Here is a 17699-nt window from a genome sequence, read left to right on the forward strand (position 1 = left end):
AATGCCGGTTTTATTTTGTTCCGATATCAATTTCGGTGTTATAGTATGTTATAGTATGTTATGATAAGTTATACTAGATGTATTATAACTCTTAATCATACGTAATGTCTATTAAAATGTACAAATAAATTTAAGCAACATCCAATGATCTATTTGGATGTGTCATTAACCAATAAGTATCAGGATATTATAATTATTATAAAAACATAAAAACTATAAATAATTTTATAAAATTATTATTTAAAAAAACAGGTAAGTGGGTGTCACTCTGCTGGACAGTAGGTCACAAGTGGGTTACAGTAATGGATGGTATTACATTTGATTTCAATGATATAGGTACATTCGTAATACTACGAGCCTCTTACATTTCCAAAGAACTTGGAGGTTTTTCAGTATCTGTTTGTGACTCAAGCTCAAATTCTTCATTTCAATTTCTACAGGTTCATTAATGCATGTACAGTATCTTCTTCAGTACAATTTGACGTAGTAGGTATATTTTCATAGATTTTCAACCAATTTTCAAAATCTAAGTCTACTTCTTCATATTCATCTTCTTCCTCCTACTCGATACTTTCTGCAATTTCGTATTGAAATTTCGTATTATTTTATCTATCACTTAGGCATTGTTATAAGATGTAATGCATCTATGAGGTTGGTTTGTTTTGCCATTTGAGGAAAAATGTTGATTTTATTATGTTACATAATGATGATTTTATGACCTCAAACTGATAATATTATGCGGCGCAGTGCCGTAGCCAGAAAAAATGTTGGGGGGGGGCATTTAATTATTTTCTCTAGCCTTTGAAATGCTAGAATATCTAATTATGACCCCTTTGTTCATAAAGTGTATCTATTACTCTTTTTATGACTATATTATATTTTTGTAAGGTATATAAACATTGCAATGTTGTGAAAATTTGACTTTCCCGTATTATAATACTTTTTTTATATAAAGGTGGACATACTTATTAGGAATCTTGTATTAAATTTTCAAATCTTAGATTGAAAAATAAAATTTTTTATGAATTTCCAACTCAAACTGATTTGCACATTTTTGTGATTTTTTTCGTATTTTGTCAACATTTGAATTTTAAAAGCTTCGAAAAAAAAATTGTGACTACCTATGTATTTTCAATATTTTCAACTGTCATTATACAAATTAATTAGAAGCCTTGTATTAAAATATGTTCACGTTTTTTGACGTAACGAATAAAATTATATGGACAATTTTAGAAAAAAACTAAAAAAAAATAGAAATTGAAAATGTCTGTAAACAGCTCAAAACAATTCAAAATATTTTTAAAATTTTATCTTTTATAGCAAATGCTAATATAAAAATTCAGTGAAAATTTGATGTGTGTCATTTGTTGTTTTATCGTTACACAAAAACCAAAACCAATTTTGTGTAAAAATTCCTGTTTTTCCTTAATTTTTTTTCGTTTTATCCGGCACTTTTGAAAACTACTGGGAATTTTAAACTTTGATCTCGTTAATGCACTAACTTGATTCACTTTTCCAGTGAACAAGATAATGAAGTGGAAAATCTAAGTATTATTTCGACTACTTATCGTGTACACAGGCACATAAAAAAAAAATAAAAAAAATAAAATACACATCATTGTAAAACCAATAATATATTCATCGTTCCGCTCAAAATCTAAAATGAATTTAAATTAAATAAAAATAAAATAAAAATTCACTAGCACTAATATTTACTAGTACAAAATAGTACCTATACAGTAATTATCATCGCGAATACGATAATAATAAAATTCAGTTCATCACACATATTGAAAGTAAGATAATAATTTATAGGTTTACACATAAGCTTAATATATTACTATTATTTAAAAACAGTTGCATACATTTTAAGCCATTCACTTATATCAAATAGTACCTACGCGAACGAAATTCATATTTTTAAAAAAACTTGAACAAGTTTTATTTAGGTAATTATTCAGTTTAATTTCCAGATTCAAAATGTATTTTTAATATTTTTATATATTATCATGTATTAATGTATTATTGAAGGTATTTATCTATACAGTGATATCTACAAATTCATATTATTATACATATATTATTTTTTAAATATGTTGTTTGAAGTTCGAGATGTATTATGAATGTATTGAATGTCAGTAGTAAATATGTAAAAAATTAAATACTAAGTATTCTTTATTTTCTTGTACCTAGCTAACACTCCTACATTTACATTATTAGGTATTATTTTTTGTATACTTACCAGTTACCATCTGGTATTTATGTTGTGTATGCTAAGAGTTAAGACATATTATGTATCTAATATATTAAAAATGAATGTTTGTTTGTTCGTTTTTTCGTTCTCTATAGAATCAAAAAAATATTGGACCGTTTTCAATAAAATATGTATCAATAGTTTCGTTAAGATTTGTGAAGAGTTTGTAACTTTGTTTGTCAACCCATATAGATTGCTATAGGGTGGCTCACGCATGCATTTTGTTTTGGCTCACAAAATCCAAATATTTTTTTGTTTATGTACAGGGTTGTCATCGGTTCAAGTAATAAAATAGTTATTATGATTTGATATTTTATTGGATTTTGTATTGTATTATATTCTGCCATTTAGGCATAAATGTATTCTATATATAAATATAAAATTGAGTAACAGCTATTATATATTAAAGGCAGTGAGGCAAAATTTAAACTTAAAAAAGCACAAATACTCAAATGACTTAGACGATTCAAGATTCAAGGAAGGTTTAGAATATTTAGATGGTAGATTGAACTAGTTATTTGTGAGTGGCTTACCAAATGTTAATAATATTGAAATCATAACTGCATATTCGTTTATTAATTATGCTTGGAATTAGTTACACGTAAGAAAAAAAGTTTTTTATTAGTTATACTAATATCCGCTTCAGATTTTTTTATTTTCCATTTCGGTTTCATTTAACTCCGGCCCCTGGGCAACGCTGGATAATACAACAAGTAATATATAAATTGTAATACTAATTACTAATTACTTATATTTTAGATTCGGAACGGAGAAATGAATGTATTGATTTTAAAATATTGTATTTTTATTTATTTTTGTGCTTAAAGATACTTTTTGTAGTAAATATAATTCTTCAATTTACTGAATAATTAATTGAATTAAAATGTATCACATCTATAACATTGGCCTACTCAGTGACGTATATACTAGACACTAGACACTTACTGTAGGTATTGCAAAGCTATTATACCTACTTAATGGATATTTATAATTGTTAATAGTTAATATGTAGATTGATAACTATAGAAAAAAGCAATTTTTTATTTTACATTTTAAATACTAACTAAAAACTATACTTAATAGAAATGATATTAAATATAATTTACATCATATTAATTATATGTTTTAATTTAGTTTTGAAATTAATAAATGTATTACAATTAGTGATTATATTGGTTATAGGGCATAAGCAAAGATCCTTAAATAGGTACTTCATTTATAATATACAATATTTTATTAATTTTAACTTTTAAAAATAAGGTAACAGAACTGACGGTTTAAGAACTGATGACAAAATTAAATAACTTTAAATGAAACCATGAACATATGAACTAATTAGTTTTACAATGTTTTAAATTTTTTTTGTGTATAAATATGTAGTACTGAAAAATATCAGAAATTTATTTAGGATAGTTTTTTAAAGAATTCATTATTCCTATAGGTACTCACATTTGATTTTTGTTTCACTTAAAACTATTCCAGTCATGATGTAACAACCGTTGGAAATGTGATATTATAATAGAAATAGGTATATCATTTTAATCTAGTCCCTTAAAAACTATTTTTTAATGCAGTGATTTATATTTTTTCTAGTGTAAGATAACTCTATATCGTTATCCCAAACTGAAATATAATTAAAAGTTATAACTAAAATATTTTCAACATACGTTACCTTCACTTATTAGCAGCCCTGTAAAGTATTTAAGTAAAAGTATTTGAGTAAAAGTATTCAAATACTTTTTTAAGCATTGAATAACTTTTTAAATACTTTCAGCATGAAGTATTTTGAATGGTATTTTAAATACTTTTTGGTATTGAATACTTTGGTTTTTTATTTCAAACAGTTTATTTTTATTCGAAATAATTGATTGGAAAAATATTATTGTCAACTACAATACCTAATAGAATAATAGTTTTATTTAATATTCTGTATTTCTGTGTTAGCCGAAGCCCAAAGGTTTGTGAAAACCAGATTTCTAAAAAAAGTTATTGAATATTGAATAACAATATTCCCTTTAAAACTATTAGATAACTATTAGTTTACCTACTACCTATGTGTTTATATTACGATAATTAGAAACCCACTTTAAAAACCAAAAGTATTTGAAAAGTATTCCAAATACTTTTTCAAAGTATTTGAGCAGTATTTGAAATACTTTACAATTAAAATATTTGAGTAGTATCTTAAATACTTAAAAAAAAATGTATTTGAGTATTTACTCAAGTACTTTTTAAAAGTATTCTTTACAGGACTGCTTATTAGGCAGTTATTATACTCAATATCGAAAACAACTTAAACGAATGTTTTTTTATTAAACATATAAACTGCTCGTTTTGCATAAAATAAATACATAAACACGCCAAAAAATCAGATACCTAAATATTTTATACAACATATTTGAATTTACAGTTAAAAATCAAAGATAAAAGTTAGGTTATACATGTTTTGACGTTTAGTTATACATTCTAAATGTATAACTCTAAGTACCTGTGTATAATATTGAATACATAAACCTATATAAATGTAAGTATCTACTTTAAAATATAATATAAATTATAATCATACATAAGTGGTTGTTTGTTTAATAAAATCACTATAATTATAATTAAGATTGGTGCATGGATATTGGATACCTTATGAATCAAGTGGAAGCATTCGGAGAACTAATAATATCTCTCAGTTAAGCACAAATATCCAAATCGATAACCCTGGGCATATGAACGAATTTAAAAATAATTTATTCGAATACCTTACAAGACTGCCAATGTAATACTTCATAAGCCAACAATCTTTGTTGTTAAGTGATGAAAAATACAATTAATTAATTAATTAATCATATGTGCGTCAATATAGTCAATTGTAAAACAAATCAGATTATGATTATTACACTATTTAAGTTATTATTAAACGTTATAATTTACACTTGTTATGTTTGTTTAAAAAAAGACTTAAGCAAATAATTTATAAATGTTCGGCAATGGCTTGATTATAATTGAATTTAAAGTTAAATAATGAGCAAAGATGTCTTAAAACCCTAGTATTTAATGTTAATATACATATATTAACAAATGTATTATACTACTATGTATAAAAGAAAATGAGTGATGATTTTCAGTAAAATTTAGAAACTTTTTAAATTTAATAAAATTACCTATGATGAATTATTCATGTCTAAATTACAAAGTTTTCCCTTTTTGTAAATCTGTAATTCCCAAGGCATGGTTAACGTCGAGTTTACATGCTTTATGATTTATGAAGTGCTATTAATGTACTTATGTTAAATAAAATATAATGGAACATTTTCTTCTACTATATAATATAACAAACCACACATTGTTAAATAGGTAGGTTTTACAAATCATTCCAAGAATAATAATTATACTTAATAAATATTTATTTGGGTGTCTTTGTAAAATATTCAAAAATAATTTATAATATATTGTATTCTCTTGGTTAAAAAAGTTGTATTAGTTATATTTAATATGAGTATCGTTCTTTTATATTTATACTTTTAATGTTATTGTTCAAACAACATTAAATTAATAACATGAAATTAATATATTATGAACAAAGCTTGTTAAAGAATACCTACGTTTATTCAGTACGAACGTTCACAATATTATATTTATGGATATACAATGTTTATTTTTCTATTAATATAAATCCAGAAAAAAATATATGTTATGTGTTGTAGAATTTTTGAAGAGTTTTACACTTTTACAACTATCTATACAACATTGTGAGAAATACAACCAAATTTTTCGTTGAAAATTTGTTTACTGTTTAAATTTGTTCTTTTTTCCTGTTTTTGTTCTGCTAATATTTTGTTTATCCATATATATACACTATATAATTCAATATATTATATCAATATTGTATATATAATAACATATATACCTACACTTACTGCGGTTCTTTTACAAATTACTTTGTATATTATTTTAGAGTTTTAGGGGTTTATAATGATGTTTTATTGAATTTGTAATATGTTTTATTTTGAACCCTATTTCGGGCACACGTAAATATTATAGTGATATTACTATAGTGCCTACTATAGTGGCATGTATAATGTCATTTATTTAGATAAAACAATTGAATCTAATATTTATTTTTAAGAAGTAGTTTATCGATTTTTTTAGGCAAAAGGAAAATCTACCAACAATCAAGATACAATATTGAGGATGTTTAAAACCATAAATAAATATATACATATATTGAAGTTAGTGTAGTTACTGATTTCAATTAATAATATTTAGCGTCTTTTATTATTAAAAATATAAACTACAGAACAAAACAATCATTGTTCCGCACGAGAATGATACACTAATTATATTATAATGAATAATAATAATCCATTAGATTTAACTAAGTTGAAAAAAAGTATAAGACATATTATAGCATAGAGGGATCTCTTATAAATTCAATAAGGCAAATAACAAGTTTTGAATAAGGCTGAAATCTCGTAAATACACATAGTCTAGAAATTATCATCAGAAGGGCATTATTAGTTCTCACGTTATATACGTGACAGACATTGTCTATAAAAAATCATTAGATTATTTAAACTATTAGAATCCTAACATTTAAATTTATAAAAGACAGCTAATGTTGATAATAAAAAAGGATGGACTGTGATTTTATAATTATCATTAACTAATCAATATAATACAATTATAACATAATTAACATAATATTACAATTGAATACTAAATATTTTGTTAGAACTGATCGTATAACAATTACGACAGTTAATATTATTATGTAAAATCATAATATTTTTATTTAATGATTTTATTTTAATGAAAATAGATCGATATAATCATTGATTAAGTATACATATCTATGGTATAAGGTTTTAACCTTATAAAATAAGAAATATTAACAAATACTGATAGTTGTCATCCTAGAATTCAGTATTAAGAATTTAAGATACCAAGATCAAACATTATCTTAGGATAACTAGACATTTTGGGTTCTACCATAGATAATAAAGAAATGGATTGGACGTCTCAAATTCATTAGATTAAATTGGTGACAAATTAATAATGAACGTTTAGTGTTTACTACAAAAAAGTAACCGATGGTAAGATATTTTATCACCGATCCTAATTTTAAGGGGAAATAGTCACTGATTACAAGTAACGAATTTCCGGATTGTGTTAGTATAGCGGTCCAATATAGATAAAAAGTTGAGGCCATAATTTGTTAACATTTTTGTATGGTTGGATTATACGGGATTATATATATGTGAAATGTAGATAGTCAGATACTCGATATAAGCACGATTTAAGATAGTTACCAGAGTATATTTACTATCTTAAATCGTGGATATAAGTATAGTTATTTGGCCTCAATTCGTATAATCACAGAATAAATATTTATTCTGTTGTATAATTGCATTCATCGTCAATATGCTGTTATGTCCTATTCAGTACTTATAATTATCTATGGGTACTACTAATTTACAGGTTGTAAAGTAAACATACATTTCACTTGTCTTGGTGTTATTTTATGAGAATATTATTTGTAATCAAACTAATTGTATGGCAATCCATATATTTAGGTTTTCTGAGATAAATGATAAGCAATCTAAGCAACTCAAAACTAGATAAAGTATTTAAAATTTTGGGTTTTTATAAGAAAATGTGATTTTAGATTCTGAGCTGAGTGATGAATGTATTGATTTTACGATGATGGTTGTTTTTTTATTTTTTATTTTTGTGTCTAAATACATGATAAGTTGTTGAAATTTTCAGTTTCGGTAACTTTTCTGGTGGGAATATGAATCTTGATGGTATTTTTAAGAGGTTAAAATTTAAAGTACACAGAAGTTTTCAAAAGCGTCGGAAGAATGGTAATTTTTACGCTAAGCCAATTTTTGACGAAATCAATTTTGTTTTTTAATGCATTAATGCAACATAATATGTGATTAAAATAGCCGTAGATACATAACATTTTCACCGAATGTTTGTTTTTCTTTTATTTACATAATACAATTTTAAAATCTTTTGTCTGTTTTTGAGGCTTTGAGCGTTTTATAAGGTTAAGCAATATTTGACTTTTTATTTATTTTTTTTAAAATTATTGTCGAAAAGAAAAGGTTTCATTGGTTCAAATGCTTGAAAATTAATATTAATCAAAGGTTTCTCATACATTTTTATTATAGAAGTTCAAAATTAATATTATTAATGATACATAGACACACTTTTTTTCATAGGCAATTTAAGTTAAAATGTTGACAATATTCTTCAAAATCACGAAAACTTTCAAACTATTTTGTTGTTAAAAATGTTCAATTTTTGTAGATATGGATTAAAAATTAAAAACATAATTTCTTCTAAGTATTTTAAAATATTTAATCTAAAAAATATATAAGCACAGTTTTTGTTTTTGATATTTTAAGTTCAAGTTTGGACAAAATTAGATATTTAAAAGAAGTTTAGATAACGAGTTTAGTTATTTTATTGTAATTTAAAAATATTATTCGTGGGTACTTGAAACTTTTAAAGTATATTACTATATTTTATACGCATAACGGCATTTTAAAATGCAATCTAGCAGGTACCTATTTGAGAATGAAAATAAAAAATTCCCAATAATATTTAAAACTATCGGGGAAAACCAAAGAAAAAATTGGGAAAAATGGATAATTTTACGCTAGACCAGTGTTCAACAAAATTTAAAAAAATAACTGTAGACACATGCAAATTTTACTGAATGTTTATATTAGTATTTTCTATATACTTTAAAATTTTAAAAAAGTTTTGACTATTTTAGAGCTTTTTATAGACATAAAAAATTTTGATTTTTATAAGATATTTTAAATTGTGAATTGCCGATAAAAAAATGTTCACTCGGTCAGAAAACTAGGAAATTTAATATAAGGTTACTCGTAAGTTGTTAATGGAAATAAAAAAATAAATGATAAAAAAATATTATATACATTATACATTCATTTATTTAAACAACGTAATTTTACAAACTTCATCATATTAAATAAAAATTAAAGTATCAAAATTGTTATAATTTTTTAAGCTTTAATATTAATTAAATATTTACAAAAAAAGTATATCAAGATTATAATATTCTTACCTCTTACAGTATCTTATGAGTGACTTAACTAACATCTTAAACTTAAAATTTAAAATATTATACAATTTCAAGTACCTACTTATACATTTTGTTTTAATAATACAGCACTGAATTCGGTGATGAGACTCGTAATATACGTATTCATGAAACTGTACAATGAACTTGAATATCTTTTGAAAATAATGGTGGTATTTTTAATTAATGGGTACCACTCCGCTGTACATTAGGATGTCATGTAGGTCACTGTAATGGATGTGTTAAATTTAAATTCAATGGAATTATATCATTGTATACGTAGGTATGACAAATGATTCTTAGCGAAGACTGTAAAATTGAAATTGTTATACTTATTTAGTTATTTAACTATCTACGAGTAACTTGGTAATTTACAAGATTTTTACGAATAGACCTATTGTCAACAATTGAACTTAAAACCTCTTATAAAAAATTTTTGTCCAGAATATTATCGGTATTTTCAATATTTTATAAGTAATACTCAAACCAGATGAGGAAATTTTCAAGTTTTTGGACAGAGCCATGAGCCATAAATAATTTTTTCGTCATAACAATATGTACGATTTCTACCTACTTCTGTTAAACTTAGATATCTGTCAGTCCAAAGTCTGAAAAAGTTGGAAAAAGAATTGTACAATATTGTATTGGAGAATATAAAAATTAGGCATGCAATGCTGGGTTTTAACCTTAAAAATAATTCACACGCAATGCAAACCAAATTTTAGTTCTGGTACTTTCTATATAATTATTATATCATTATTATGTCAAGTTAGTATAATTTAATAATACCAAAATAACAGCTACCTACCAAATTACTTGACACTTTTAGCAACTAGGTATAGCATATATTTATTTATTATATTACTTACAATTACTTTATTTTAAAATAATTTATATTATTTTTTTTAGCATAAGTCTAGTAAACATAATGAAATAGATACATGTCAAAATACCTTTATTTATTATTCAGCTCATAATACACATGGGAATATGCAAATAAATAATAATACTTGAAACTTGGCTTAATATTACGACCAATTGTTACAAAAAAATCCCATTCTGACCAAACTTTTTACGGGATATAAATGATTCAGAAAATAAAGTAGTGTTTATATAAAGGTTAATAGCTCTGAGCTTAATAAAGTCATTTTTATGAAGCACTAAAGATTTTTTACATTAAACACGTACTTTTTCTCGTTTCCTTTTCGCTATTAAACGGCGTGTCACACTATTACATGTTAAAAGCAAGGGAAAATATCCCATTAGCCGAATATTGAAGTAATGAGTGATCAAAAATGATTAATGTTGTTACGTTTATTTTTTGCTACAATTTCTATCATAAGATAAGTATTTATGTTTACCTACTGTTTTCTATGTTTAATATAGTGGCAAGTCAACAGCATATTGTATAACGTACAGCAGTAATATTGGCGTATATACAAGTACCTACAGTAAGTATAAAATGTTCTATGTTTCGTTAAAAAATATGTTGCATTCTTATATTTAATTACACTTTAGTCTAGAGGTCGGATTTGAAAGAAAATTTTTTTTCATAGATAGAAAGATTCTTCTTTTGTATAAATGTATTTTATTTCATTTCCGTGCAAATTATTAAACTTAATTTTGGATTTTCCTCCTATAAATTACTTTTCTTTGTTGAATATTTTGAGTTAAAATTATCAATTTGTCATTATAATGTTGTATACGTATTTACGATTCAAATCAATTAGAGTTTGAAAAACAACCATTTTTTGATAATATGGTGAAATATTATACTTGAAAATGTCACACTGATAACTTCAGTGGATGTTGAAAAATCAATAATCGAAATTATTTCGATATACAAGAATATTTTAAGTCCGAACCGTCTACGTTTTTAAATCTACACCTAAAGTTTGTTAAAATATAATTTTGGTTGCACAAAATTGTTAAAAATAAAGTACATAACAATGCTTGATTACAATTTATGATTTCGGAAGTACGGGTGCTGGGGTAATGCACCTCTCCTACTGACATTTAATTTTAATTTTTAATATATTTTAATTTTTGTGGACCTAATCCCTACACCAAATTATTTTTAGGTGGCAAAAAGTGTGAGAGATAATTAATAATTAGTGTATTCGAATATTGTGAAGACGGTTATGGAATTTTTATAACGAGAAATGGCAGTTTGCTTAACTAGTGTATTTTTTGGTCCTTATGGATAATTATTAATTTCACTAGAAATGTATAAGTATGTATAGGCGCGTTGAGTATGTGGTGAAGGATTTTAAATTGAATAGTTTCAATTTTATTAATATCTGAAATTTTGACAGCACTCAAGAGTTTGATTCCATAGGACTACATAGGTTTTATATGGACAATAGACATATTATATAGATATAAAATTAGTTTTTTTTTTACATTCTAAGTGCTTTTTTTATTTTTAAGTACCGTGGAACGTTTCTTCATCTTTATTTAGGTCTATTAACAACTAGTTTTTTATAGTAAGAACACAACACACTAACAGTACTAGCATTTAGCAGTAGATGTTATTTATTATACCTATTTTAGAATAGAACCTATATATTTATTATTCTATATAACATTTAAAATATCATTATTTTAGCGTTTAAATGGCTTAAATGGAAAAATATATGAAAACCATTTATTGTAATGTGTATATTATATTATATACGTATATAAATATTATTATATACTTTTTTTAAATAATAGAAAACATTTTAACATATGCTGGAATTATTAATACCAAAAACTTTATAAGATTCAATTTTAATGTTAGGTTTTTTATTAGTTCAATATTTCAAAGGCATAATTAATATTAATGCTGTTTTATTACTGAATCTATACAGATTTATTTTAGTTAAACATAAAAAGGTTGGATACTATAGTAATCTTGTTAAATTCCCCCCAGTTTATGGGTGTCTGTTAGAGTTAAGCTTTAAATTTAATTCAAAAATAATTCTGAACTGAATTTATTTACACTTGTGGGAATACACATATTTATTGTAAAAAAATATATAATATGTAGTATATTAATTAATTTTTATGGATTTTACGAAAAACATTTAAATGATATTTGGTTAAATTTAATTTGTAGTAAAATTGTCTTCATTAAAAAAATACTATTTTTGTGAAAAAGTAGAATGTCATTTTTTATAGAGTGAATGTTGAAATGATATATAGTTTAAAATATGAAATATAATTGAATAAATAATATGGAAATGCAGAGTAGGTATATAATTTACAAAAAAAAAGGTAAATAATTTATGACTTATTAATCATAAAATTTCTTTTTAACACAATAAATTTAAGCGTATCAATTTTTGAATATAAAAATTCTCAAAAAATTAGGCCTTGTAGATTATTAATAAGAAAAGACGATTTCTATTTTGTTTTGTATAAATATTATGTAAATTATTTTTTTGAACTAACAGTAATTCATTCTAGATTTATTACAACACTAATATAATGTATTTTTTGTAATACATCTCCAAAAAACTATCCTATAGATTTTTTTTCATTTCATTTTTTTATTTTTATACAGGTTTGTTTTTGGTCTATTAATTTTATCGAGAGGATTTATTACTCTTAACGTAATGATACAGGATCTAAATGTTTTATTAATTGAAAATCAATATTTTATTATGGTTTGATATCAAAAGTCTCTACGTTTCAACTTCCAAACACCCAAAAATAATTACACCATTTTCGTCGAAGCTGACCGTTTTAATTACCATCTTTTTTTTAAGACTTACCTTCTAGAATCTGGATAATATACCCTTTATTGTTTTAATGAAATTCTAACACGGCGCTATGAATAGGCAATTTAGGTACATTTATGAAACTAAAAGAAAAAAATGTACCAAACTATAGCGTTTGTTTTATATAAATTTATTAAAACCCTTAACTAATAAAAATGAAAAACCACTGTGATTATATCATTATTATTATTATTATTATTATTATTATTATTATTATTTTTATTTAAGTTAAAACTTAAAACTTCGATAACAGGACTATCGGTTTGTATTACATACTTGTAGTATGTAAAAGAAATTGTACAATTTAATATCAATTTAAAAAAATAATAAAATGTATATATTATTACTAGCTGTTCCCGTGCACTTCGTTACCCGTTAAATGTACAAACTGTAAATGACTCAAACTTTGTTCAATGCGTTATTTAATATTCGGTATGTGATATTCTAGATTTATCTTAACTTTTCTGTTGCTTCTAAAATATCAAAGTTATACCAAGTTTGTCGTTTTTACTTAATTCCACCTACGATGGATTAATATAATTAATTAACACAAAAACCTAACCTAACCGTACTATAATCCGATGAGTAAAAAAAACAATATACACTATTATTATTTTAATAATAATGTTATTATTTTTTATATATATAACCAATAGCAACCATTTATAAACAAATATATTAGATTAAATATATACTAATGTTTTTGAAGCAATATAATTATATCAGAGCAAATTATTTATGAAGTTATTTAATATTTGAGGTATATATTAATAAGAATTAAAGTTAGCATTTTAAATTATTAAAAATGTATAAATACATAGGTACCAATATCTCTCAAATTAAGAGACGAGTTGTACTAAATTGCCTCAGAATATATCATACACACTACACACATGCCCATTTTATGAAAAAAGAGCCACCAAGAACATGCCAAACATGTGGCTATCCAACCTCAATCAAACACGTTATCACAAAATGCAGAGACACATATAAGGCCTAACAAAAATTCGACATACCTAACAACCTTCACGACACACTGGGCACCAATGAATATTCCATTGAAAAAATGTATTATTTATGAAATATATTATATTGTACAATTTAGTTTAAATAATGTATGTATGTTATATAAACGAATAATCCTGTTATCGAGGCTTCAACTTTAATAAAAAAAAAAAATACATAGGTATTATACTATTCCGTTTGAATGTTAAAAATTAAAATAAAAAAAATAATTGCATAATCATTTTTAATTAAGAGTTGTATGTACCGGGTACATACAACTTCCATTGTACCTATCATATTTTGTTCCAATTAAATTGGTTTTGTTTTATAAAAATGAATAAATAATCCGATAATATGATAATTAAGATTAAAATATTTAAGTTGTATAGTATTGTTTTAAAGTTAAAAGCCATTTAATAAAAATCAATACATATATTATGCTATGTCAATTACTAAAATAGGTAACGCAAATTATTAAGCAATATTACTTATTATAATACAGTTGTGTATACCTATCATTATTCCCTTTTTTAAAAATATTTTTTAAGTACAATAATTATTATCCACTCTATTATATTCACCGCTATTTCACTCAACAAAATTATTTATTGTACAAAATTATGTATAGCTTGTAATTATTCTTTTAATAAAAAAAAAAATTAATATAAAGTACAATAATTATAATAAAAAACATTTCTTTAAAAAATATTCCTAAAATAATAATAACTACCTATAATTTAATACTCTAGAGTACCATTAAATATTCAAATATGTTAATATAATACTGTATTATTATTGTTTTTGTACATTTCTTGTCAATCGCTATAAAGGCTTTGAGACTGGTTTATTAGATTAAAAATCACTCTGTTTTCATATTATAGTGATATCGAGATAGATTAAACGAGGGAATGATATTTTAAATAACTATTTCTTTTTTGATTAGTAATTTATTCTCCATGCTTCCTATGATGTGTTGTTTATTCTTATTTGAGAACTATAAGTCTTTATTCGTTTATTTATTTATTTTTTTTTTTACTGAGCTTAAGCCCGGCAACTATGGCCATTAGCTGTTTTTTTGTTTGTTGGGAGGAGGAACGGTTGGCTAAAACACGTTTGTATGTGTGGCAAGGATTTGTAGCTATAAATCCTGAGTGGTCACCCATCCGGAAATTAGCAATACCAGCCGAAACGTACACTCAAAGCATTTCCGCAGTTGAGTGTACGGACCTCGCCACACCAAGACACAGTCTTTATTTATTTATGATTAAGCCAAATCAATCATTTAAAAATAGTGGTACCTGTTTAGTATTTTTTTATGAAATAAATCTTAAGATCATCATTGAATTACTCGTGTTTTCAATAATAAATGCAATTTAAAATACAGTTTATTATAATATTATAATGTTTATTACATTTATGATATCGACCACGCTTAAACCCTAAAACCGGCAAAGTGCAAGTCGGACTCGCGCACGAAGGGTTCCGTACCATCATCAGCTATAAACATGTTGGAAACGCTGCTTATATTATATACTCTAGGATTTTTAGTAGGTATTTGTTGTTATAGCGGCAACAGAAATACATAATGTGTGAAAATTTCAACTTTCTAACTTTCATAGTTCATGAGATACAGCCTGCAGGTGACAGATAGACGGACGGACAGCGGAGTCTTAGGAATAGGATCCCGTTTTACCGTACGGAACCTTAAAAACATCTTAATTTATTAAATTATCAAGGATTGATCAAAATAAGTATGAATTTTAAATATTGTATTTAATTGAAATTTATATTTTACATTTTGTACATCGTATTTTGTCTATAATTACTTTGTATTTATCAATTTAAATAGGTATTATAATATTTATTTTTTTTTAATGAAATATAAAATACATGCAATTATTAATTTTAATTTTTACGTTTACCTACATTTATTCATTTCTAGTCAGTACATTCTATTCATACAATAATTTTGAATAAAAGATATTAAATATATATACTATTGTATATTAATAATTTATCTACATATGTAATTGATAATAGTTACCACTAAATATTTTTTTTTATAAAATGTATTTTGCATTTTATATTTTATATATTTTAAATAAACAATTTTGTAATTTTTGTTTCAAATAATGTCTTTATTGCGCATACACAATTAAAAAACAGATTTTTCAATTTATATTTTAAATAGATTATGTAACTTTATTTCAGAACCTAGATAATAATGTTAATTTCAAATTTTAATCACAAATTCAATAAGGAAGAACACTTATATGCCACATAACCTGTGTGCTGAATCAAGTTTAGCAAATTTATTTACCTCTATATTTAATTACCTACTAATTAAAATTGTATCTAATTAATTTTTTCGAATGATTAACATATATTATATTATATCTATCTTATTAAAATGATAATTGAAAATAAATTAAGATTATGTAATTTTATTTTCTATCAAACATACTCACGTGGAAAAAAAAATGATGGTAACCATGATATAAACTTCATAGCAATCGAAAGCACTGCCAAACCACTGTGTTGGGGCCAATGACGAATACTACTATTGGTAGTTGAGCACGTGTAAGGGATTTTACAAAAGCACTCCCTCCTCTCTTGTTAAATGAAGTGTCTAGTGCACTCTGGTGGTCTGGAGTAAGATATAACATTAAATCAGTTTGATAATTTTAATTTCAGTAACTTTAATTTAACCCAGAAAATGGCAGCAAACTATATTCTACAGAAACATATCTTTGTATTTTTTAGGGCTCTGAATTATGAAATATATTATAGGTATACACTATACCTATGTCCTATATATATTATATTATACTATATCATAGTGAAAACCTACCATAAAAAAAAACGTAAATAATGCAAAAGAGTGATATTAAAATGCTAAATACAACTTGCGTTAATAAATTATATTATACTTTATAATTATTAAAAGTTGTCAAAATGTAATTTATTGTTTTTTAATGCTATTGTTTGTAATTTCATATCTAATTACTAATTAGCAAATAATGATACAGTTTAAGGATACTTAGGTATAATATAATTACATAAATATTGGAGAACGGTGATTCATAATCTGTTTGTTTATACTTAATAATATTTTTAAATTAAAACAAAATAAGTAAAATCATTATTCTTGGTTTAATATGTAATTTCATCCAAATTCGAACTTAAAATAACTATAAAAAAAACTGTGTTTAGATGTTTTGATTACATACTGAACTATTATTACTTGAGAGTTGAAACCATGTTTTACATTTATAATCCTTAGCTATAAATATTGAACATTTTTTACATTTTAGATTCTGAGTGATGAATGTATTGATTTTACAATGATGTGTGTTTTTTTTTATTTTTTTTTAAATCTTTTTTTGTGTCTATCATCACCTTTTAGGACAGTAAAAGTGCTTGGATTTTCTTCAACAGTACCCTTTCTGATAGGAGAGTGAATCTCGTTGGTACTTTGGGGGGTCAAAAGTAAATTATTTTTCCAATAGTTTTCAAAAGCGCCGTGAAAAACAAAAGAAAATTAATGAAAACGGGAATTTTACGCAAA

At 24.4% G+C, this 17699-nt stretch overlaps 1 protein-coding gene across 2 annotated transcripts in view; it reads right to left on the minus strand.

The window, feature by feature from the left end:
* LOC100575196 overlaps positions 1–17038 on the minus strand; it is a 61306-nt gene extending 44268 nt beyond the window's left edge. The window contains exon 1 of one of the 2 annotated variants that reach the window (XM_029487866.1): positions 16600–17038. In XM_029487866.1, coding sequence (XP_029343726.1) covers positions 16600–16639 — 40 coding nt within the window. In that variant the 5' untranslated portion in view covers positions 16640–17038. The remainder of the gene's footprint in view (positions 1–16599) is intronic. The other variant, XM_029487865.1, reaches the window with a different exon arrangement.
* Between the last annotated feature and the right edge of the window lie 661 nt (positions 17039–17699).

The sequence above is a fragment of the Acyrthosiphon pisum genome, chromosome A1 (genome assembly GCF_005508785.2).
Source record: "Acyrthosiphon pisum isolate AL4f chromosome A1, pea_aphid_22Mar2018_4r6ur, whole genome shotgun sequence".
In the NCBI taxonomy this organism is placed as follows: Eukaryota; Metazoa; Arthropoda; class Insecta; order Hemiptera; family Aphididae; genus Acyrthosiphon; species Acyrthosiphon pisum.